This window comes from Lithobates pipiens, unplaced genomic scaffold, assembly GCF_037356315.1.
Source record: "Lithobates pipiens isolate NorthernLeopardFrog02 unplaced genomic scaffold, aLitPip1_a1.2 Scaffold_16, whole genome shotgun sequence".
NCBI lineage: Eukaryota > Metazoa > Chordata > Amphibia > Anura > Ranidae > Lithobates > Lithobates pipiens.
The window spans coordinates 384,785,985-384,809,994 of NW_027507748.1; the positions used below are offsets into that span (position 1 = coordinate 384,785,985).

Consider the following 24,010-nt stretch of genomic DNA (forward strand, 5'->3'; position numbering starts at 1 on the left):
TCTCGTTTTGCAGCTTGCGACAAGCCATGTGGGGGATCACAGCAATCATGTGGAAGAAGGTGCTCTGGTCAGATGAGACCAAAATTTTACTTTTTAGCCTAAAAGCAACATGCTATGTGTGGTTGAAAACTAACACTGCACATCGTCCTGAACACACCATCCCCACCGTGAAACATGATGGTGGCAACATCATGTTGTGGGGATGCTTTTCTTCACCAGAGAGAGGAAAGCTGGTCAAAGTTGATGGGAAGATGGATGGAGCCAAATACAGGGCAAGAAAGCCCGTTAAGCCCCATACACAGCTGATTTTTTTTTTTTCTTCAGATTGACAAAAGCCATATAATATGAGGTGAAACCTTAGGAGTTTCAATTTGTATGCAATCAGCTTGCACTACATGGTTTTGGTAAATCTGAAGGAAAAAATCAGCAGAAAATCTGATGGTGTGTATGGGGCTTTAGTCTGCAAAAGACTTTAGACTGGGTTGGAGGTTCACCTTCCAGCAGGACAATGACCCTAAACATACAGCCAAAGCTACAATAAAATAGTTTTGATCAAAGAATGGCCCAGTCAAAGTCCAGACATAAATCCTAAAAGCTCTCTATCAAATCTGACAGAGTTGGAGTTATTTTGCAAAGAAGAATCTGCAAAAATGTCACTCTAGTTGTGGTTCTTCAAAGTATTGACTCAGGGGGGCTAAATACAAATGCACGCCACACTTTTCACATATTTATTTGTAAAACTTTAAAAACCAATTATCATTTTCTTTCCACTTCATAACTATGTGCCACTTTGTGTTGGTCCATCATATCAAATCCCAATAAAATACATTTACGTTTTTGATTGTACCATGACAAAATGTGGAAAATTTCAAAGGGGTATGAATACTTTTTTAAGGCACTGTATATATGCCCTGTGCTGCAGAAATGAGTTGCCAGAGAAACATCAGCTTTGTTGTGGAGCGTGAATCTTTGTCAATTCTTTCCTTGAAGCATGGGTTTTTCTCCTACACATATAAGTACATGTATGAAGATTTGTAGATGTACAATGAAAATGAACATTCATTGTTGATGAGTTAGTTTAAAAAAATTCTCTGAACCTAATTCGGAAGAGATATGGTTAGAGTTTAAATACTGTAGTTAAAAAGTCTCTGTCAATGAAAACTATAATTCCCAAAGTCACAAGTGCTTGTAAAATTTCTTAAATCGATGACAATATTATAACAGTCATGCTTATAATGTTAGCATTATGTCAACAAAATTTTGCCACAATGGTAAAGCTAAAAAATTCCTGAAAGGTTTGGCACCAAACACAAATGGTCTGCTAGAGACCTTGTGTGGCACATACACCCAACGGCCACTTTAATAGGTACACCTTGCTAGCACCAGATTGGACCCCCTTTTGCCATCAGAACTGCTTTAATTCTTTGTGGCATAGATTCAACAAGGTGTTTGAAACCTTCCTCAGAGATTTTGGTCTATATTGACATAACATCGCACAATTGCTGCAGATTTGTCGTCTGCACATCCATGATGCAAATTTCTTGTTGGGTTGATTGAGATCTGGTGACTGGAGGCCGTTGGAGTACAGTGAACTTATTTTCATGTTCAAGAAACCAGTGGTGAGATGATTTGAGATTTGCGACATGATGCATTATCCTGCTGGAGGTAGCCATCAGAAGATGGGTACACTGTAGTTCTAAAGAGGTGGACATGGTCAGCAACAATTCTCAGGCCATGGTGTTTAACCACTTGGGATCCGCGCTATTGCCAAATAACGGCATTAGCGCGGACCTACTTTTCCGGGACTACGTCTATTGACGTCGTCCCGTGCACGAGCGGCCTGCGTGCCCCCTGAGGGGCGCGCGCGGCGCGCTCTGTGATCGGCGAGTCCATGAGACTCGCCTGATCACCGATCCGTGCAAGGGGTCGATCCCGACCCCTTATCACGTGATCAGCTGTCAGCCAATGACAGCTGATCATGTGATAGAACGGAGCCGGTAATCGGCTATTATTCCTCCTCACGCTGACAGCACGAGGAGAAAAAAAAAAAGCCGATCACCGGCGGCCGTGATCGGGACATCAGTCCCGATCACGGCCAGCAATACAAGCGACCACCTGCCCCCTGCCAGTGCCCACCTGCCCCCTGCAGTGCCATCCTGAATAAAAGTAAGTGCCCCCTGTCAGTGCCACCCAGCAGTGCCCATAGTGCCCACAGTGCCACCCACAGTGCCACCCAGCAGTGCCACCCACAGTGCCACCCACAGTGCCCACAATCTGCCTCAAAGGTGCTGCACCCCAGTGCCGCCCATCAGTGCCCAGCAGTGCCGCCCATCAGTGCCCAGCAGTGCCGCCCATCAGTGCCCAGCAGTGCCACCTATCAGAGCCACCTATCAGAGCAACCTATCGGTGCCACCTATCAGTGCCCATCAGTCCCATCTATCAGTGGTACCTATCAGTGCCCATCCGTGCCACCCATCCGTGCCACTTATCTGTGCCACCCATCCGTGCCATCTTATCTGTGCCCATCTTTGCCCATCAGTGCCGCCTTATCTGTGCCCATCGGTGCCGCCTTATCTGTGCCTATTAGTGCCGCTTTAACTATGCCTATCAGTGCCCACCAATGCAGCCTATCAGTGCCCACCAATGCAGCCCATCAGTGCCCACCAATGCAGCCTATCAGTGCCGCCTAATCAGCGCACTTCAATGAAGGAGAAAAATGACCCGTTTGCAAAATTTTATAACAAACTATTAAAACATCATTTTTTTTTTTGCATCTTTTTTTGTTTGTTTAGCAAAAAATAAAACTCCCAGCTGTAACTAAATACCACCAAAAGAAAGCTCTATTTGTGGGAAAAAAATGATAAAAATTTCATTTGGGTACAGTGTTGTATGCCCGCGCAATTGTCATTCAAAGTGCATCAGCGCTGAAAGCTGAAAATTGGTCTGGGACTGAGGGGGGTTTAAGTGCCCAGTAAGCAAGTGGTTAACCAATATATCTCAAAAAATGCATTACTAAGGGGCTCAAAGTGTGCCAAGAAAATATCCCTCACACCATTACACCACCACCACCTGGACTGTTGTTGGTGGTGTAATGGTGTGAGGGATATGAGTTGATACAAGGCAGGATGGATCCATGCTTTTGTATTTATGCCAAATTCTGACCCTACCATCTAAATGTGACAGTTGAAATTGAAAATCTTCAGACCAGGCAACGTTTTTTCAATCTGCTATTGTCCAAATTTGGTGAGCCTTTGTGAAATACTCAAACCAGTCCATCTGGCACCAACAACCATGCCACTTTCAAAGTCGCTTAAATTCCCTTTTCTCCCCCATTTTGATGCTTGGTTTGAACTTCAGCAAGTCGTCTACACCATGTCTAGATGCCTAAATGCATTGAGTTGCTCCTGCCTGATTGGTTGATTAGCAATTTTTGTTACCATGCAATTGAACAGGTGTACCTAATAAAGTGGCCAGTGAATGTATGCCAGTGGTTGATTCCATCAAAGCCTGAGCACACAGGTGTTTCATTTCATGATAGAGTTCCTTTTGAACACTTGCATGGGCTGTCCGATCAATTCCGCCTGTCAGTTTGGCAGATGATTGGACCATCTATAGCTCTCTATGAAGCAGTGGCTGTCACTGACACCTGCTAGCATTCAAGCCGATTCTGTCCACCAAAAACATCGGATCAAAAGACAGTCGGATGGAAAAGGACAGGTGTTTAATTTCCATCTGACAGCCCCATAGAGAACAGCGGGGCTGTGTCCGTGCTTGCTCTGCATAGTGGAGCTGATACGCAAGTGTCATCCTCCTGCTCAGTGGGGTGATCCCCTACTGAGCAGGCGGATGCAGACTATGGCGAACTCCTGTGTGAAACCAGCCATAGCAACTGCTGTTAATTTTAATAGTTGAATTTTGACACAGCAAAGGCTAATGTTAGAGCCATTATTTATATTAAAATGTATTGCTGATGGCATTAAACCCTTTTAAAGTGGTTGTAAACCTCAGACATGAAATATGAACAAAGCATATCCCTCTATGGTGTGTACTTGTCTCAATAAAGAGCACTAAGTGTCATTTCTGTCTGCTGCTTCATTCCTTTCTCAGCATGAATTCTGACATGTTTTCTTGACATCAAAGAAAAAAGATGACGGGGCGAGAGCTCCAGCAGATTGACAGCCTCAGCTCTGTTCCTTTGTGTTGTGTGAAGGGAGGTGTCTCTTCCCTCCAATCAGCTCTCGGAGCTCTTCTCACTGAGCTCTGCAGAGTGTAACTTCAGCCCTCTGCCCCCTTTTTTCTGACAGCTCAGACAACCATTATAAATTCTAGACTTTAAACAGAGATGTAGAGAAGAAAAGACTGCATATTATCATGTAAAACTAATGTAGGAGGATGTGTCATCGCCTGAGGCCAGGCACTTTACTGGGTATATGTAAGGGTATACAACTACTTTAATGTTTCCTAAATATCTATAGATTCAGAATATGAGTAGAAATTGCTACAGATCCCCCTATGATCAGGTGGGGAACAGGCAGGTATTGGATCATTTGTAGCAATCCAGAAACGTGTACCAATAGATAGCCTTATGTAGGAAGTTGTAAAGTTAATTTATCAGCAAACCTTGTAGGAGAGAGTGTCACTGAGGTTATTCATCTAATGATTATCACATGATTGCAGGAATAACCTCTAACTTTTGACTTTGCTCTGCATGTATTGTTAGAGTCATGGCTAATGAAATGATGTAACATGTAGTGTCATTTTATTTTATAGGTTAACCCAGAAATATGTGATGATTTTCATCCCTGCTCTTCCTGTAAGTTTTTGTATATTAATCATTGGCGTTGTAGACTGACATATATTCATATAATAATAGTAAACCATGTATAATAAAGTCCAACTTCAGCAATACATATTTTATTTAGCTTTTAGTAAAGCAAGGAAAGGGTTGGCACCTCCATCACATTTTTTTTTTTTTGCCTTGCTGAAGAACCGTGAAGGAGCCAACACATTTCAGGGATTATTGATGGTAGACTGAATGGGAATGACTGGGCAGAAAATCATTCTAGCAATCCAGGGGTTAGATTTTTACAGCACAAGGTCTGCTTCAGTGGCTGGTTTAGCAGACCCCATGAAATCCCTGAAATGCTGGTTTTATATGATTATTAACAATTATCTCAATTTTATCTGGACTGTCAACCATACTTTGGTCCTCCCCATTTTTCTGCAACATTTGAGTTTATTAAAAAAAAAAAAAAAAAAAAAAAAAACTTTATTAAAGTTTTAAGGCAATACAAAACACAACTGAACAAAAAACCATAAGACCACCATATAAGGCTTATGTCACGCACATACAAGGTACAGCGGGTCACACAAACTTAGGATGACAGCAGCAAAATAAACAAACATTGTCCATGTACAGTGTGGGCATTAAGCAATAGGTTGGAACCCATTCGCACCCCAGAACGTAATCGAATGTATGTGGTTCCAAGGATTCAAGCATGAATACAATAAAATCTGAAATATTGCCGACATACCTTTTTATAGAGTATAACATTGGTGAAATACACTGCTGTTCAAATGACTAAGCAAAAGAAACCTCTTGAGAAAGAAAAGAAAAAAAACCAAAAAGAAAAAAAGTACCTATCCAGCTAATACCCAGGTAGATAAATTAGGGGGTCAAGCAAGCTGCTATACCTCACATAGGGAATAATTAGGCACCTGGGATCTCAGCAGAGTAGTACATCCAGCCCGACCACACATTCTTAAATTTCTCTTTCTTTTTTGATGTGTGTACCCAATGTTCCTCCTCCATAGTAGTATCCATTTCCCCTTTTTCAATCTAAGAGTGTAGGGCAAGTTGTCTGTACAAGTTGTCCAGAATCTAAGAATAACCCTCAAGGTTTTAATTGCTGTATGTTTCAATTAAGGAGATTTGCTTTCCCTATTCCTGGGAACACAAACAAAATTAAATTTCTATTTTTACATCAGGGGACACAGAGCCGTAGTAATTACATGGGTTATATGGGCGTATCAGGTTTCCAAAAGAATGTCTTCCTCTGAGAGTGTTGCAGCCGCACAAGACGCTTCAGCCCCTGAGTATGTTACACGTGAGGTGTTGTCTTCTACCATTCCTGGTTTGGTAAAGAAGCTTGATGCTATTTTATCCCTCCAGAGCGGGGGTAAGCGTAGCGGATCCCCATCAAGTGCTCGAGATCCTCCCTTGGAGGTTCAGGATGCCGGGGATAAGATCCTAAGGATTTGTAAGATACTGGTTTATCCTCTTCTGAGGATCCTAATACGGAAGGAGTGTCACCACAGGAGAGCTTGCTTGTGCACGCTCTCACTAAATTGGTTTGTTCAACTTTTTTGCTACCTGCAGCACAGGCTCTAGATGATCCCATCTCTAAGTTAGGATCATTAAAACCTCCTCCGTCTGGGGATGTCTTTCCTATTCATGCATGGCTAAAAAAGCTTATTTATGCAGAATGGGAACAAAAGGATAAGCAGTTTTATCCTCCTAAGAGATTCTCCAAACTGTATCCTATGGAAGAGTATTTCTATAAGAAATGGGGGGGTTCCAGAGGTTGATGCTGCGATTACCTCGGTGAATAAGAACCTTACATGTCCGGTTGATAATGTGCTCATGTTAAGGGATCCAGTAGATAAGAAGTTGGAGCTCCTTTCTAAGAACCAGATGGCTTTAGCAGGTTCAGCAGCGCATCCGGTTTTTGCCGCAATAGGTGTATCCCAGGCCATTAAGGAACAGTTTGAGGAGATGCTTAAATTTCTGCCTGTTGAACAGGCCCAACAGTACGCTGATTTAGCAGACGTGCTGTTTCACAGTAGATGCTATGAGAGATGCTTCCATTCAGATGTCACGTCTTATGCTGGGCCTAGTGCATTCTCGCAGAATTCTTTGGCTGAAGAATTGGTCAGCCGAAGCACCATGTAAGAAGCTCCTAGCCAGTTTCCCTTTTCATGGTGAACGGCTATTTGGAGAAGATTTGGATAAATACCTACAGAGGATTTCCAATGGCAAAAGCTCTCTTTTACCAGTAAAGAAGAAATTCAGACATTTCTCATTTAAGCGGGCCTCTTCTCCCATACCAGGGACATAAGCCTCTAGGCAGTCTCAACGGCCTAGAAAAATCCTCCTTGAAACCATCAAGGAGAGTACAGTACCTGGGTCTAATCATAGATGCCAGGCAGAGAATGGTATTTTTACCTCAAAAGAGTATCAGTTCCATTGTAGAACTAATCCATCTCATCAGGGCAAATAAAAAGCCTTCCATTTGGTTGTGCATGAGACTTTTGGGAAAGATGGTGGCCTTCTTCGAGGCCGTCCCTTACGCACAGTTTCATTCAAGATTACTACAAAGCGCAATCCTGTCAGCCTGGAACAAGAAGGTTAAGGCCTTAGATTTTCCAATTCAGCTGGCTCCCAATGTACATCAGAGCCTAAATTGGTGGTTAATATCCAGCAACCTTCAAAGGGAAGGTTGTTTCTACCAGCCATCTGTAAAGTAGTAACCACGGATGGCAGTCTTCTAGGCTGGGGAGCGGTCCTGGAAGAGGGTTCTGTCCAAGGGAAGTGGTCCAGGTTGGAAAGGACTGTACCTATCAACATTTTGGAAATTCGGGCAATCCGTCTGGCTCTAAGAGCCTGGACGGTCAGACTGAGGGCCTGTCCTGTCAGGATTCAGACCAATAAAGCCACGGCTGTGGCTTGCATCAATCACCAGGGGGGCACGAGGAGTCGTGCAGCCCAGAGAGGTGAATCGCATTCTGTCTTGGGCAGAACACAGTTCCTTGCCTTTCAGCAATATTCATTCCTGGGATAGAGAATTGGCAGGCGGACTACTTGAGCTACCAACAATTATTTCCAGGAGAATGGTCTCTTCATCCTGTCATCTTCCTTGCGATATGTCAGAGATGGGGTACTCCAGACGTGGACCTATTCGCGTCCAGATTCAACAACAAGGTCGTCAACTTTGTGTCAAGGACAAGGGATCCACTAATTTGTGGAACAGACGCATTAGTCTTCCCATGGGATCAGTTTTCTCTGATCTATGCATTTTCTCCAGTTCGGCTTCTTCCGCGCCTTCTTCGCAGGATCAGGCAGGAACAAAAGGAGGTGATTCTAGTGGCTCAGAAGGCCTTGGTTCGCCGAGATCATAAAGATGGCAGTAGGAGTTCCCTGGACTCTGCCATTACGGCCTGACCTTCTCGCGCAGGTATTCCATCCTACCTTACAGACGCTAAATTTAATGGTCTGGCTATTGAGACCCACATTCTAATTGAACGTGGGTTGTCTCCTTCAGTTATATCTACCTTGATTAATGCCAGGAAGCCAGCATTAGGATCATTTACTATAGAGTCTGGAGGGCATATGGTTCCTGGTGCGTATCCAGAGGTTGGCACCCCAGGAAATATGTCATAGGTAGAATCCTTGATTTCCTGCAGATGGGATTAGAGATGAATCTGGCCTTGAATACTATCAAGGGCCAGATCTTGGCCTTGTCAGTATTCTTTCAACGGCCTTTAGCTTCTCACTCCTTAGTGCGTAGCTTTGTTCAGGTGGTAACACGGATCAATCCTCCTATCAAGGCACCTCTAAATCCTTGGTATTTGAATTTGGTCTTGTCGGCTTTGCAGAAGCAGCCTTTTGAACCTTTACAGGAAATTCCCTTGGTTCTTTTGACTAGAAAGATAGTCTTTCTGGTTGCCATTTCTTCTGCTAGAAGAGTATCTGAACTAGCAGCTCTATCTTGTAAGGAGCCATATCTGATTATGCATAAGGATAAGGTGGTGTTACGCCCTCATCCTGAATTCCTGACAAAGGTGGTGACAGGTTTTCACTTAAACCAAGATATTGTTCTTCCTTTATTCTTCCCAGAGCCTCGATCTAGGGAAGAGAGGGTGCTACATGCCTTTGATATAGTAAGAGCAGTCAAAGTGTACTTAAGGGCGACCGCTCAGGTTCTTAAGACAGATATTTAGTTTATTCTGCCAGATAGTCCAAGGAGAGGACAGGCAGAGTCTAGATCCACTATTTCCAAGTGGATTCGTTAAGTCGTCATTCAGGCTTATGGTTTAAAAAAGAAGATTCCTCCTTTTCATGTTAACTACTTAAGGACCGCCTCATGTACATATACATCGGTACTTTGAAGAGGGATATCTCGGTAAGCTGCTGCCACAACCGAGATATCCCTCTTTACAGGAGGTGGTCCTGTCTGCGATATCGGTGGTCTCCGCGGCGGGTTCGCTGCAAGATCACCGTTATCAGCGGTGGGAGAGGTGCCACCCCCCCTTCCTCCGCTCTCCTGCGCCCTCTACCGCTTACCGAAGCCATCGGTATCGGCGGAGGCGATCAGGTCCTTTCCTCTGCTGGGTATAGAGACGAGTGAGGCTAAGATGGCCCCCACTCGTCTCTATACCAGTACTACTAGTACTAGTAATGGCGGCGATCAGCGATTTTTATTGTGACTGCGACATTATGGCGGACACATCGGACATTTTTGACACATTTTTGGGACCATTGTCATTTATACAGTAATCAATGCTATTTAAATGCATTGATTCCTGTGTAAATGACACTGGGAGTGAAGGAGTTAACCACAAGGGGGCAGTGTAGTGTTATGTATGACGTCATATGTTTTTTTTTTTTTTTATTATTGTAGGGGGGCGTGAGCCTGGCATGTGACAACCCTGATCGTCCTTCCATATAAAAGGGAAGAGACGATCGTGACAGCCACACAGGGAAGCACAGGGAGAGGTTTGTTTACACAGACCTCTCCTCGTTCTTCAGCTCTGTGACCCGATCGCGGGACACCAGCGGCGATCGGGTCCACTGGTCCCATGGCCACGGTCATGGAGCACAGGACCGGGTCGGGAGCGCGGTGGCTCCACTCCCGACCCACGGCTGGGCACTTAAACAATCACGTACCGCTACGTGATTGTGCCCAGCCGTGCCATTCTGCCGACATATATCGGCGTGAGGCGGTCCTTAAGTGGTTAAAGTCACCAAATTCACATGTACAGACATTCAAAGGCAGCCACAACTGAAAGCACTGATTGGGACAATCTCGTGTGGACAAATTCTCAGAAGAAATCAATGAAATAAAAATCAAATGTCCAATTTATGGATAATATGTAGTAAAATTTATGAACAATTAAAATCTCCTTGCATGGATAGAACAGCTGTGTAACTTGCTCACCACTGTGACAGTACCTTGTAAAGCGGTAGAAAGTGGGCCAGCTTAGTGAAGCGATGCTGCGGTGGTAATTCCCTCATGTGCCTGGAAAGCTCCACTGTGAAGGGAGAACCGATATATGTGTAGAACCAGATGGAAGGTGTGGTACTTCAACAGAAGCTCCAGTGTTGGATGGTAAGATGGCAAGATGGCCGTGGAAAAAAAGAGGGACCGGGAGGTGGCTGGAACAACTGCTGTCAGGAACCGGGAGATGAAAGTGCCCGGACGTGACGTCATAAGCTCGGGGGAACACTGATCCAGAATGAGGCCTGAAACACAGGGTGGTGGATGGAGCGCAAGCCGAAGAGAGGAAGAGAGTGGCTGTTGTTGCAACAGTGCTTTTCGAGGCCTGGCTATCCACCACCGGAGCTTCAGTTGAAGTACCAAACCTTCCATCGGGCTCTGCACATATCGGTTCTCCCTTCACAGTAGAGCTTTTCAGGCGCATGAGGGAATTGCCACCGCAGTATTGCTTCACTAAGTTGGCCCACTTTCTACCGCTTTACAATGTACTGTCACAGTGGTGAGCAAGTTGCATAGCTGTTCCATCAATGCGAGGAGATTTTAATTGTTCATCAATTTTACTACATGTTATCAAAAAATTTACATGATTTTATTTCACTGAAATATACATTTTCTTCTGAGAATTTGTCCACACGAGATTGTCCTGATCAGCACTTTCAGTTGTGGCTGCCTTTGAATGTCTGTACTTGTTTTCACACCACTCCTGGTGTGCTCACCCACACAGCTGTTTTCTGGGCTCCCGAAGGAAACTTATATGGTTCCCAGTGCAATCTATGTCCCAGTACTGGCATCAGACTTTTTTGTTGTACCAAATTCACAAGGCTGACCAAAAACATGATGTTCTCTAGTATATTGAATTGTTCAGCTGTTATCACACGTAACATGATCTCTTGCTCAGGCCACTTCCTTAGATCGGTCTTGTAACCAATGCTTGAATTAAAGACCCGTTTTTATACTTTAACTATTTAAAGAGGAAGTAAACCCTGATGAGTTTACTTCCTCTTTCATTCCCTGCAAAGGCAAAGCATAATGGGCTACTATGCATCGCATAGTAGCCCATTATGTGTCACTTACCTGACACAGGAGCCAGCGAAGTCGCCGCTGTCCCCTGTAGTCCGCCGCATCCATCTTGCTGGTGGCGTCTCGCAGCTCCGCCACTGCCATTCGGCGAAGCCGCGATGACGTCACTCCCGCGCATGCGCACGGGAGCCGACACGCGCGGCAGATCCATTGTTGGAAATGCCGCGCTCAGTGCGCCTGCACGTCGCTGTCTACGGCGCATGCGCCGTAGACAGCGGTGCCTGTCTTCAGGCAAATATCTACTAAACCGTATAGGTTTAGGAGATATTTCTTGGACCTACAGGTAAGCCTTAATCTAGGCTTACCTGTAGGTCAAAGTGGTTTGTAAGGGTTTACAACCACTTTAAAGACCAGCCGCCGTCATCGTACATCGTTACTTTTGAGCTAGCTGCCATAACCCTGGTATTTTTAAAAAGGGTGGACTGTCCTCTTTCAGATAAAAAGTGGTCTCGGTGGCAGATTCACCTCAAATTTAACTTTTATTCCCCCCCTCCTGCCATGCTCTGGTTGTTTCCGCTGCTTACAGGAGCTGTCGGTAGTGATAGGGAAATCCCAGAACTTACGGGATTCCAATAATATTTTGACTGCTGAACCACATTCAAAAAGATGTATTTAATATTCAAGCCTATAGTTTTAACCATAGGTAGGGGAGCAAACGTATACAGTACATGGTGAAGTAACTGCTCTTAAATGCCGGAGAACCCTGTGATACAATTTATACTTTCTGAAGAGGGGGAGGTACCTTGTGAGCCTCTTTTGTAGGCCTAATTAATTTGTTGGTTATTTACATTGATAAACAGATGGCCATTTAGCACCCATACATCACTTCCAGAGTTCTCTGGGAAAATGCCTTTTCACAGCTGGAGGTGTGAATGGCATTTGACCACAAACACAAGAACAGTTTTTACATACATCCTGTAACTAAACATTTGTTAAAAAAAAAAAAAAAGTATCTCTTAATCAGAATACTTGTTTTGATAATCATAACTAAATGTTTGATAAATCCATTTACCCGCTCAGTAACAGTGGAGCCAATCGGTTCCTCTCCCCCCACTGCCTGAATGCTGAGTGAGGAGAAGGATGCCCTCACATCGGCTCCTTAACATTCCAGGGCGGAAGCGACGTCAAACATCACTTCCACCCAATGCTCTTAAAGGGGACACTTTTTATTTTTATTTTATTTTTTATTTTTTTAAATTGCATTTTAGTGTAAATATATGATCTGAGGTCTTTTTGACGCCAAATCTGCCGTGCTTTTCTTCTATTACAAGGGATGTTTACATTCCCTGTAATAGAAATAAAAGTGACTCAATTTTTTTTATTTTTTATTGGACAGTGTAAAAATAAAGTAAAATAAGAAAAAAAATAATTAAGCGCTGAGCTCGAACACAGAAGTGAATGCATACGTAAGTCAAGCCCGCATATGAAAAGGTGTTCAAACCACACGTGAGGTATTGCCTCGATTGTTAGAGCGAGAGCAATACTTCTAGCCCTCCTCTGGAACTCAAAACTGGTAACCTGTAGACATTTTTAACTGTCGCCTTTAAGGCTAAACGTTTGTCGCCATTTCACGAGCGGGTGCCATTTTGAAGCATGACATGTTGGGTATTAGTGTAACATTATCTTTCACAATATAAAAAAAATGGGCTAACTTTATTGTTTTCTTATTTATTTATTTTTAATTCAAAATAGTATATTTTTTTCCCCAAAAAGTGCGCTCTTGTAAGACCGCTGCGCAAATATGGTGTGACATAAAGTATTGCAGCCATTTTATTCTCTAGGGTGTCTGGGAGGGGGAAGTGTCTGTATATATGTACAGTGCCTTGCGAAAGTATTCGGCCCCCTTGAACTTTTCAACCTTTTGCCACATTTCAGGCTTCAAACATAAAGATATAAAATTTTTATTTTTTGTGAAGAATCACCAACAAGTGGGACACAATTATGAAGTGGAACGAAATCTATTGGATTTTTGAAACTTTTTTAACTAATAAAAAAATGAAAAGTGGGGTGTGCAAAATTATTCGGCCCCCTTGCGTTAAAGTGGTTGTAAACCCTTACAAACCACTTTGACCTACAGGTAAGCCTAGATTAAGGCTTACCTGTAGGTCCAAGCAATATCTCCTAAACCTATATGGTTTAGGAGATATTTGCCCGACAGCGGCGCGCAGGCGCACTGAGCGCGGCAGTTTCAAGAATGGAGCTGCCGCATTTGTCGACTCCCGTGCGCATACGCGGAAGTGACGTCATCGCGGCTTCGCCGAATGACAGCGCCGGAGCTGCGAGACGCCACCAGCAAGATGGATGTGGCGGACTACAGGGGACAGCGGCGACTTCGCTGGCTCCTGTGTCAGGTAAGTGACACATAATGGGCTACTATGCGATGCATAGTAGTCCATTATGCTTTACCTTTGCAGGGAAAAAAAGAGGAAGTAAACTCATCAGGGTTTACTTCCTCTTTAATACTTTGTAGAGCCACCTTTTGCTGCGATTACAGCTGCAAGTCGCTTGGGGTATGTCTCTATCAGTTTTGCACATCGAGAGACTGAAATTCTTGCCCATTCTTCCTTGCAAAACAGCTCGAGCTCAGTGAGGTTGGATGGAGAGCGTTTGTGAACAGCAGTTTTCAGCTCTTTCCACAGATTCTCGATTGGATTCAGGTCTAGACTTTGACTTGGCCATTCTAACACCTGGATACGTTTATTTGTGAACCATTCCTTTGTAGATTTTGCTGTATGTTTGGGATCATTGTCTTGTTGGAAGATTAATCTCCGTCCCAGTTTCAGGTCTTTTGCAGACTCCAACAGGTTTTCATCCAGAATGGTCCTGTATTTGGCTGCATCCATCTTCCCCTCAATTTTAACCATCTTCCCTGTCCCTGCTGAAGAAAAGCAGGCCCAAACCATGATGCTGCCACCACCACGTTTGACAGTGGGGATGGAGCGTTGAGGGTGATGAGCTGTGTTGCTTTTACGCCAAACATATCGTTTTGCATTGTGGGCAAAAAGTTCGATTTTGGTTTCATCTGACCAGAGCACCTTCTTCCACATGTTTGGTGTGTCTCCCAGGTGGCTTGTGGCAAACTTTAGACGAGACTTTTTATGGATATCTTTGAGAAATGGCTTTCTTCTTGCCACTCTTCCATAAAGGCCAGATTTGTGCAGTGTACGACTGATTGTTGTCCTATGGACAGACTCTCCCACCTCAGCTGTAGTTCTCTGCAGTTCATCCAGAGTGATCATGGGCCTCTTGGCTGCATCTCTGATCAGTCTTCTCCTTGTCTGAGCTGAAAGTTTAGAGGGACGGCCAGGTCTTGGTAGATTTGCAGTGGTCTGATACTCCTTCCAATTTAAAATGATCGCTTGCACAGTGCTCCTTGGGATGTTTAAAGCTTGGGAAATCTTTTTGTATCCAAATCCGGCTTTAAACTTCTCCATAACAGTATTACAGACCTGCCTGGTGTGTTCCTTGGTCTTCATGATGCTCTCTGCGCTTTCAACAGAACCCTGAGACTATCACAGAGCGGGTGCATTTATACAGAGACTTGATTACACACAGGTGGATTCTATTTATCACCATCAGTTATTTAGGACAACATTGGATCATTCAGAGATCCTCGCTGAACTTCTGGAGTGAGTTTGCTGCACTGAAAGTAAAGGGGCCGAATAATTTTGCACGCACCACTTTTCAGTTTTTTATTTGCTAAAAAAGTTTAAAATATCCAATAGATTTCGTTCCACTTCACAATTGTGTCCCACTTGTTGGTGATTCTTCACAAAAAATTCAAATTTTATATCTTTATGTTTGAAGCCTGAAATGTGGCAAAAGGTTGAAAAGTTCAAGGGGGCCGAATACTTTCAAAAGGCACTGTATATATGTGTGTGTGTATGTGTATATGTATGTATATATATATATATGTATGTATATATATATATATATATATATATATATATATATATTTATATTAATGTTCAGGGGTTCTAAGTAATTTTCTAGCAAAACAAAAAAGATTTAATCCTAACGGTCCTTAAGTGGTTAAAAAGTATTAAGTGGTTAAAAAGTATTCTCAGGTTTGTGGTTCTATCAGGATCATGTTGCAGCCATGTTCCAGGCATCATATTTTAGAGCCAGTGATGATCTTTAGAGTAAAAGTGATTTGAGCAGCTATACAGTCTCCACATTGCTTTTAGAGGGGGCAGAAGGGAGTTGACCACACCCCCTTGAAGTGTAAGTGTTAAACTGCTTGTGTAGTCTAGGGGAGAGTTTTTGCACTTCAGCTTACCTGATCCTCTACTCCCCCAGCAAACTGTTCTCCCTCTCTCTCTGGCAGTGCACTGTCCCTCAGCATCATGTCCATTACAGGCCAGTGGACCCTGTATAGGTCTTGATGGCTTCAGAATCTTAGACCACTAGACAATAGGGAACAAGACACTGCGGCGACTGGTCTGTCAGTGCAGAGGATCGGGTAAGTAGACCTTCTTTTCTGTTCCCTAGACCTAAACAAGCAATTAACACTTGCAGTATAGGAGCACACATCATTTTAGGTTTCCCAGAGTTGATCTTTTAAATGTATTTTTTTGTCTTGCTGCTGAGAGATTTGTTCTGAAATTTAAAATTCTGTTTACAGGCAGCTTTCCTTTACCAGCTACAGACACGATATTTACAGAACCAGGTATGTCTCTAATTTACCAAGCTTTAAGTGCTTGACAGTTTAATTTTAGCTGTTTTTATACTGGTCTTTCAGTGTGCCATCAAGGTAACGCCTATCACTGGTCTCAACAAAGGAGCGAACATGAACTAAATCCACAGCTTGTTTAATCTTTCGTTTTTGGGAGCAGGTGGCAGGTTGTGGCAGCAGTTTTTTTCCTGTCTCTTCTAAAACTTAGGTCACACCACCACTGAGTGATGACGTGAAGCCTGGTGGAAATTGATTGAGCCTTGTGCAATGTCTCCTGGGCTGCAAGCTGTGTATTGTTATGACCACCACACTTTTTATGTGTGTGTGTTGCTGGAGCAATCCTGTGGAAATTCCCCACTGGCTTTATGGTAGGGGTGCAACGGATTGTTACCGATCCGTGATCCGAACGGGTCGCCCCATTCGGATCGGCACACACCGCGATTCACGGAGCACTCCGCGGTCTCGGCCTTAGGAAAGGCCACGGCTACGCCCTAGTTCCAGAACAGCGGCCATCTTTGTACACCCGTCGGCCGTTTACAATGTGATCGCTCTGTCAAATGACGGAGCGAACGCTTGTAAACAAACCTGCGTCATGATGACGCCAGTTCCTCTTTCCCCTCTGTGTACAGTGGAGGGGAGAGATCGGATGGCAGCAGCGCTGTGGGCTGCATCTGTAGTGCCCACAGTGCTGCTCTGTGACAATTGCAGTCACAGCCATCCCTCCATACTGTGCAATACTCTGCAAGTACCCTGCCAATACTCTGCCATACTCTGCAATACCCGCCAATACTCTGCCATACCCTGCAAAACTCGGTATTACCCAGCCATACTCGGTGATACCCAGCCATGCTCAGCCAATATTACAGTGGGGGAGGTGTATATAACAGTGGGGAGATTGTGGATATTACAGTGGGGACTATATGGTAGAGGAATTTTCACAGGTTTTTGCAAATTCAGTTATTTGTTGATCTGAAAAATGATCTGATCCGTGACTCTGATTCGAGGAACGATCCGATCCGTGAGTTTTTTGATCCATTGCACCCCTACTTTATAGAAGCCACTATGCATGCCATGCTGTGCAGAAATCACTTTATAGAAGGCAAAGTGGACCGGATTCTCTGTACACTTTTTCACCAACTCATCACAGGACAATATATAGTACATATGACTATGGAATGAATGACTTCTTCCTGCATAACAGTCACAGAGGTGGTCTGCACTATGCACTTTTCATTTTGTGCATACATTTTCAGTACTGCTCTGGGACTTTACTAACCCAGAATGGATGTGGACTCCCAAGTTCCTAAGTTCACCTTTGCAGAAAAAATTATAAATGCACACTTTTTTGTTGGTATAAAAATATGCATTTTGTTTTTTTGTTAGGGACCTGTAAAACCTTGCGCCCACAATTAGCAGATCATCAGTGTAATGCCACGATCCTGCAGCCTGTCTGTGTAGCTGTCTGCCCTTACCTCTGATACTGGAAGGCAGTTACCGAATGGCAGGAAACTCCATGAACTACCTAGAGCAATCAACAGCACCCTTGTAGTTCATTGAGAACTACAATCTGACCGACCGTGGCAACAGCTAACAGTACACACAATTTTCACATTTACAAAACACTGTGATTGAATGACGCAGCAAGGCAGCCGTGTTGTGTTTTTTTAAATGTGTGTTTTTTTGGTTTTGTTTTTAGATTGTGACTGTGAGTGGGGGAATAAGAACCCCCCCTCACTGTCAAAACGGGGGGGAAGTGTCAGAGGCTGGTGCATCTGTAACATATTATATGTTACCCTGAATATGGGTGTAACATGTTGCAAAAGGTGAATTTATAATTTTTAATGTGTCTTTCCATCTTTGCAGCCATATAGGGATAAGAACTATATATTTGTTACATGTTTCATTCACGGTTAGGGAATCACCATTCCCTAACATTAGAAAATATTTAAACCTGAAACTTGATGCTTCCCTATTTACTCGCTGAAAAATCCTACTTGACTTTCTCTTTCTATGTATGGTGGGGCTGGGGGGTGTTTATATCTACCCTAATTAACCCTCTGTCTACTGTGCTGACAGATCTTATCAGTTGTAAATGGGGGCTATTTACTATAGTGCCACTATATGATCCTGCAGTCCTGGAAAATAGCGCCCAGTTAAGGCTAATTAGGACTTCAACTCTCAGAAACTGAGCTACATGCAAATGGAAAGTCACGCTATTGCCGGCGAACGCGCCTGTCAGATCGGCATTTGCGGAAATAGTGAAAGTCAATGGGGCTCGAACCAGCAAAATCCAAAGTTCTCACTGAAGGCTTGTATGCAAGTTCTTTGCCATAAAAAGTGTATGGGGCCCCGGGTACTGCCCCAGGGGACATGTATCTATTGAATTATTTTTTTAAATTTTTTTAAACGGCCGTTTTTTTCAGGAGCAGTGATTGTAATAATGCTTAAAGTGAAACAATAAAAATGAAAAATTCCTTTAAATATTGTGACGGGGATCCCCTTAGTCTGCCTGTAAAGTAGCGCATCTGACCGATGTGTGGGACATTGCTGCAGCAAAATGACATTTCTAAAGGAAAAAGGTGAATTAAAACTGCTCGCAGCTGTAATGTATTGCCGAGTCTCTGAAATGTAGATTAAAAATCAAGTAAAAAAACAGTGTGTGCAACTACCCCATCCATACCAGGCCCTTTTCCAAGCAAGCAACCATGGCAGGCCAGTTAAGGGGGGGGGGGGTAAACAAGCGCCACCCCCTCCTGAACCATACCAGGCTGCTTACCCTCAACATGGGGAGGGTGTTTAGTGCTGGAGGTTAGAGGGTTAGGGTTTCCCCAGAAGAACAAGGCTAGGACTCAGGGATTAGAATAGGGACCTCCCCCAAAGGTCAGCAGGCGTGTCCCCTCAGAGGTCAAACGTCAAGAAGTCGGGCTGACCCACCCCCACCAAAGTGCTCCGCCTACCCCAACTAAGTAGAGGCATGAACAAGTCAGGGCTTGAACAAGTCAGGGTAAACAAACCTCCTCTGATGCTGTGATGGGGCGGATTACGTCATTTTGAGACCCCGCCCCTTGCGACTTCGCCGTCAGAGGCATGATGGGTCTGTGATGTCACAAGAAGGTGGGGACTCTGGCTGATGTCAATCCCCATAGTTATATGTAGCACGGCCCCCTTGGGGACTGCTGAGAACTATCCTGCTCATCTGCACGGCCATGACCAAGTGAGCCTTCCAACCCATCTGACACTTTGGGTTCAGCCATCCTGCTAATACTATAGAGAAAGAATCAAGCAAGTGGTATCAGGTTCTAAAATGTTTTACTTGAACCAAATAGAAAAGGTTATTTAAAAAAAAGAGGAGTAAATCTGCCGAGCCGCGATAACAGCGTCAACTTTGATATATGTAATCTAGACAGCCTATCCTATTTTAGTAGAAGAGCTAATCTAAAGATGGATATATATATATACACACACATACATATATATATATATATATATATATATATATATGTAATTATAGTTTTAGTTGGAGCTCATTAAAGCGGGAGTCTGCCGGGAGTTCCGCCGTTTTTTTTTTTTTTTTTTTAAAAGCCAGCAGCTACAAATACAGCAGCTGCTGACTTTTAAAATAAGGACACTTACCCGCCCAGCGCGCCCGCGATGTCGGCACCCGAAGCCGATCTCCCGATCGTCTCTCGGGTGCTGCCGCCGCCATCTTGGGTATGGGAATCAGGAAGTGGAGCCTTTTGGCTTAATTTCCCGGTTCCCTACTGCGCATGCGCGAGTCGCGCTGCGCAATAAGGATGGACCCGCTATCCCAGAAGTGGGAGCAGACACCTGTACTGTACAGGTACCTGCACCCCCACCCCCCCTGAAACGTGCCAATTGTGGCGCCGGAGGGGGGGAGGATTCCAATGAGCGGAAGGTCCACTTTAGGGTGGACCTCTGCTTTAACTGTAATCCCTTTGGTTGCAGATTAAAACAATAGATTTCAAGTGGTGAAGCCTAAGGGCCTAAGGCATCTGAGTACAGTGTGCCAGCAATGCAGTAATGCGTTCTTGGGTAGAGATGTGTGCGCACTGTATTCTGTAATGGTGGTAGTGAATAGATGAGGACTGAGCAGGTTACTCTCTCACCAACAACCCAAATGGATGCACCGATGGGTAGATGCTGTAAATGATGTTAGTGACAGGATAGGCGCTGTAAATGTTAGTGACAGGATGTCCGACAGCAGGTAGCGCTCTCTTGTCCCCCCCCCCCCCCCCCTCTTTTTCTGCAGCCTGCCAGGTTGCATGCTCGGATAAGGTTCTGTTGTGGATTTTGGAGGGGGCCACCACATCATTTTTTATTTTATTTATTTTGTAACATTTTGAAGTGGCCGTTTTTTTTTTTTCCTTGATTTTTTTAAATATCTGGACTTTTGGAATTGTACACCATAATATTATTTAATTTGCCTACCATACCATTATAGCATTGCATGCATTTGAAGAGTTAAAATTGTGAAATAAACCAAACTGATGTGCATCGGCTAATTATTCCGCTGAGTACAATTCACATTTTCAGGAGGTGATACCATAGGTGGGATTCAAACCCATGTCTTTAACCTTTTTGAAGGTAGTAGGGCAAACCACTATCTAAGGAGCTGAGCACAATCATACATAGAAAATACAATTACTAATGTTTGATTTTTTTTTTTTCATTCTGTACAATAATGTTTTGCATTTGAGGCATTCATTTTGTGGTACCAACCATGCTCATGTGACATTGGCTATTGGGCATTCGCCTATTGTCCTTCAAGATTATTCCTTCAAGATAGCATGGTCAGATTGGTGATCACTTAGTTTGTTTTTGATTTTGTTTTTTTAGCACAGAGCTTGGGGGGGGGGGGGGGTTTGCTCCTATTGGAAAGGTCTCTGTTAGATTAACAGCACAGTGCATTGCAGTAGAACCTGAACAGTTTATAGCATGCTTCTTCCTCTGTGCCCCTTGTAGTGTGTAGTGGATTGCAGGACACTAATATAAGGACAGATTAAAATGCTTTTTTTCAAAAAATTTAGGAATTTTTCACAATATGACAAAAAAAAACCACAACAATGTAGGACAGTAATTGCAATAGGCATAGTCACAAGCAAAAATAATTTAAATATAAATCATCTGACAGTACAGTAAATGATGACACACAAGGAGAAGGAAGGCTGTGTATAAAAACAACATGGCCACAAACTCACGAGCCAGTCATACAGCATTGCACTGCGTACAAGCCAAATAAGAACACTAAGCAACCTGCTTCTTTCACCCTTCCCAGAGAAACTTGCATAAAAGTCATGTGTTTGGAATCGAAAAAAGTAGCAAGAGGAATGGCATCAGGATATACCGAAAGGAGCCAGAGAGTGAAAGAACAGTAAAAAGACAGTAGACCTTGAGGCCAGAAAATATTGAGGGATTCTTTAATGTATACATATCTGGGTTTACTGTGGGTTGTTAAATCTGCCTGTATTTCTAATTACTACTGTTCCAGAGTTTTTATTTTGAAGTTTTGCTTTTATCTTTTATTCCAGAATATAATATGGCCACAGGTTATAACTGGTTTTGCAGTAAACCTAATTAATGTTGCTGTGAATGCCATCTTTATGTATGGTTTGAAGCTTGGAGTTGAGTAAGTATTTTCCTTTTTTCACAGTAATACTGTATATTTTATTTTTAATCTGTTTGTTTTTTTTTTTTTAGGAATAGAATAAACGGCAAAACTCATAAAAAAAAAAATGCGTGCCACACAAATAAATACAAAAATTAGTAGTAGAAAATGTAACGTCCATCTGACATGAAAAAGAACAAATGTCTAAGAGTATAGGATATCATAATAAATCGACTCAAAATTTAATGATATGGGCCTGCTGTACCATGTACTTACAGAAGTATCCTGTTCTTTGTATTGCTTCCTTTGTGTGAAATTCCTGGTGTTCCTGCAAGTTCCTTGGCTTTCCCATTAAAAACTGACCACGCTAGGCAGAAGAGCACAGTACGGTCAGTTTTCTAGCTGTGCTGGGAACTCGGCCTGCTCTCCTTTAATGATCACTTGTGCTGACATGACCCCTCCCCCCTTCACAGAAATTCACTGGGAATACCAGTGTGCTGCTGCTTCTTCTCCCCCAGCTCTCTGAGCTCCTTATGCAGCTGAGAACAGAGGGTATGTGATCACTTATATAAAAAAAAAAGGGATAGAAAAAGGGTATTTATAATGTTTTGTTTATATGTAAACACAAATGTTTTGCCTTTAATTTGTGTTTGAAATTGAATAGATTGAAGGTGAGGGTTTACATATACCTTAAGAGTGATAGGAAGTTTAGTAAACCCATACTTTAGACTTATAATGTTTCATTTACATTCCATATAAAAGTAATAAAGACATCTGTGCTACTATGGTGTATTATGTTGCAGTGAGAAAAAGAGGGAAAAAAACTATAGACTCACCCCTACTCATAGAAGTGGCACTTGAGATTATGGGGGCTGCTTATTCCAGCGCTCTGTTTGTGAACTATGGAGAGGGGTAATGGAAGAAAAGTGTAGAGAAAAAGAGAGAAACGACAAGGGTGATGAGGGTTAAAAAAAGGGGGGGGTAAATAAACAAAGTCCGGCCAGGCAACCAGGAACCTCTGGGTGGCTACACAGGGAGTAGGTAATGAGTTCACAGTAGGTTGGTGTAGTGTCGTTATACTTACAATACAAGTAGGTAATGAGTTGCCTCCCAGAATAAAAGCTACAAATACTGTATGAGTTAAAATCAGGAGTTTCTGAAGTGCAACCAGACTGTCAATGTAACGTTATAGGTGTCTGATATGCCATTTTTCCCAGGAGACCATTTGCTCCATATCACATATAGCAGCTGGTTCATGGGCCCACTCAAATCACGATTTATTTTCATTTCTTGATCATACATCACGGGACACAGGAGCTTCATTACATAGTGGGTTATATAGGCACCTCTGGTGATTGGACACTGGTTAACCCCCAATTAAGGAGAATTCCTCCCCATATGGGAGGCACCTCAGTTTTTTCGCCAGTGTCTAAGGTGGTTGGTCACGTAAAAAACATGTGCTATGAAGAAGGCTCTGTGCAGGTCCCTGCGGGGGCTTAAGGGCTATGATAACTGGATCCATATCTCGGGACGATATTTTGACTCCCAAGATGGTATGGTACCCGGGCCTCGTCATCCAAAGAAATTAGGTTTTGCCTGTAAGTCCTCTCCTATTGGAAGACTGGGCTCTGGGAAAACCAGACTTGGTGTACTATTTACATAGTGGCACGAAAGTTTCTGGCAGAGTCTTTTACAAGATCCAGGTAAGAGGTTCCTCTGAGAAGGAACCCAAAAAATCCTGAAGGTTGGCATAACTCTGCCCGCCGTGATGGGTGAAGGCTGGAATCTGTCTGTTTTCAGCAATTTCTGCGGCGAGGACAGGTAAGGGAAGTTAATCCTATATAAATTATATATTATGGATTGATTCATTTGAGTAGTTGTATGTCTTATCCTGGTTTCCACCACTAGAGGGAGTAAGAGCAGCCTGATGCATACTTGCATGCCTTTCAGATACACACGCTCAGTGAAGCCTGGTTCTTCCAGATGACTCATGTCTCCACTGCAATCTCTGCCACAATAAAGGTAAAACAGGGGTCCCACGTAGTCTAGGGATCCTGCCCGGCTCCGTTGGTGATCCCCCTTCCCCCTGGACGACCGGCAGTCCTTGTGCACATGCGCGCACGCGCGCTGAGCGCGCACGCGCGCTGAGCGCGCTCCCATGCTAATGGAGGGGGGGTGTGATTGCGAGCAGGGCACGTCGGTGTGCATGGCGCTGTACTGCGCAGGTGCCAAGTGGCAATTTTAAAAAGCCCAGAGCGCCAGGGGGCTGTAAATGGAAGACACAGGAGCTGTGGGCAGTAAGCATCCTAAAGGATTGGATCCAGGCAAACTTTAGCATCAGGTTGTGCAGTT

The 24,010-nt window shown here is 43.6% G+C and overlaps 1 protein-coding gene across 3 annotated transcripts in view; it reads left to right on the top strand.

The window, feature by feature from the left end:
* Positions 1 to 24,010, top strand: part of LOC143983027 (multidrug and toxin extrusion protein 2-like) — a 134,054-nt gene that overhangs the window by 49,925 nt on the left and 60,119 nt on the right. For all 3 annotated transcript variants that reach the window (XM_077482252.1, XM_077482251.1, XM_077482253.1), the window contains 3 exons: positions 4,771 to 4,813; positions 15,982 to 16,026; positions 21,582 to 21,679. In XM_077482252.1, coding sequence (XP_077338378.1) covers positions 4,771 to 4,813; positions 15,982 to 16,026; positions 21,582 to 21,679 — 186 coding nt within the window. The remainder of the gene's footprint in view (positions 1 to 4,770; positions 4,814 to 15,981; positions 16,027 to 21,581; positions 21,680 to 24,010) is intronic.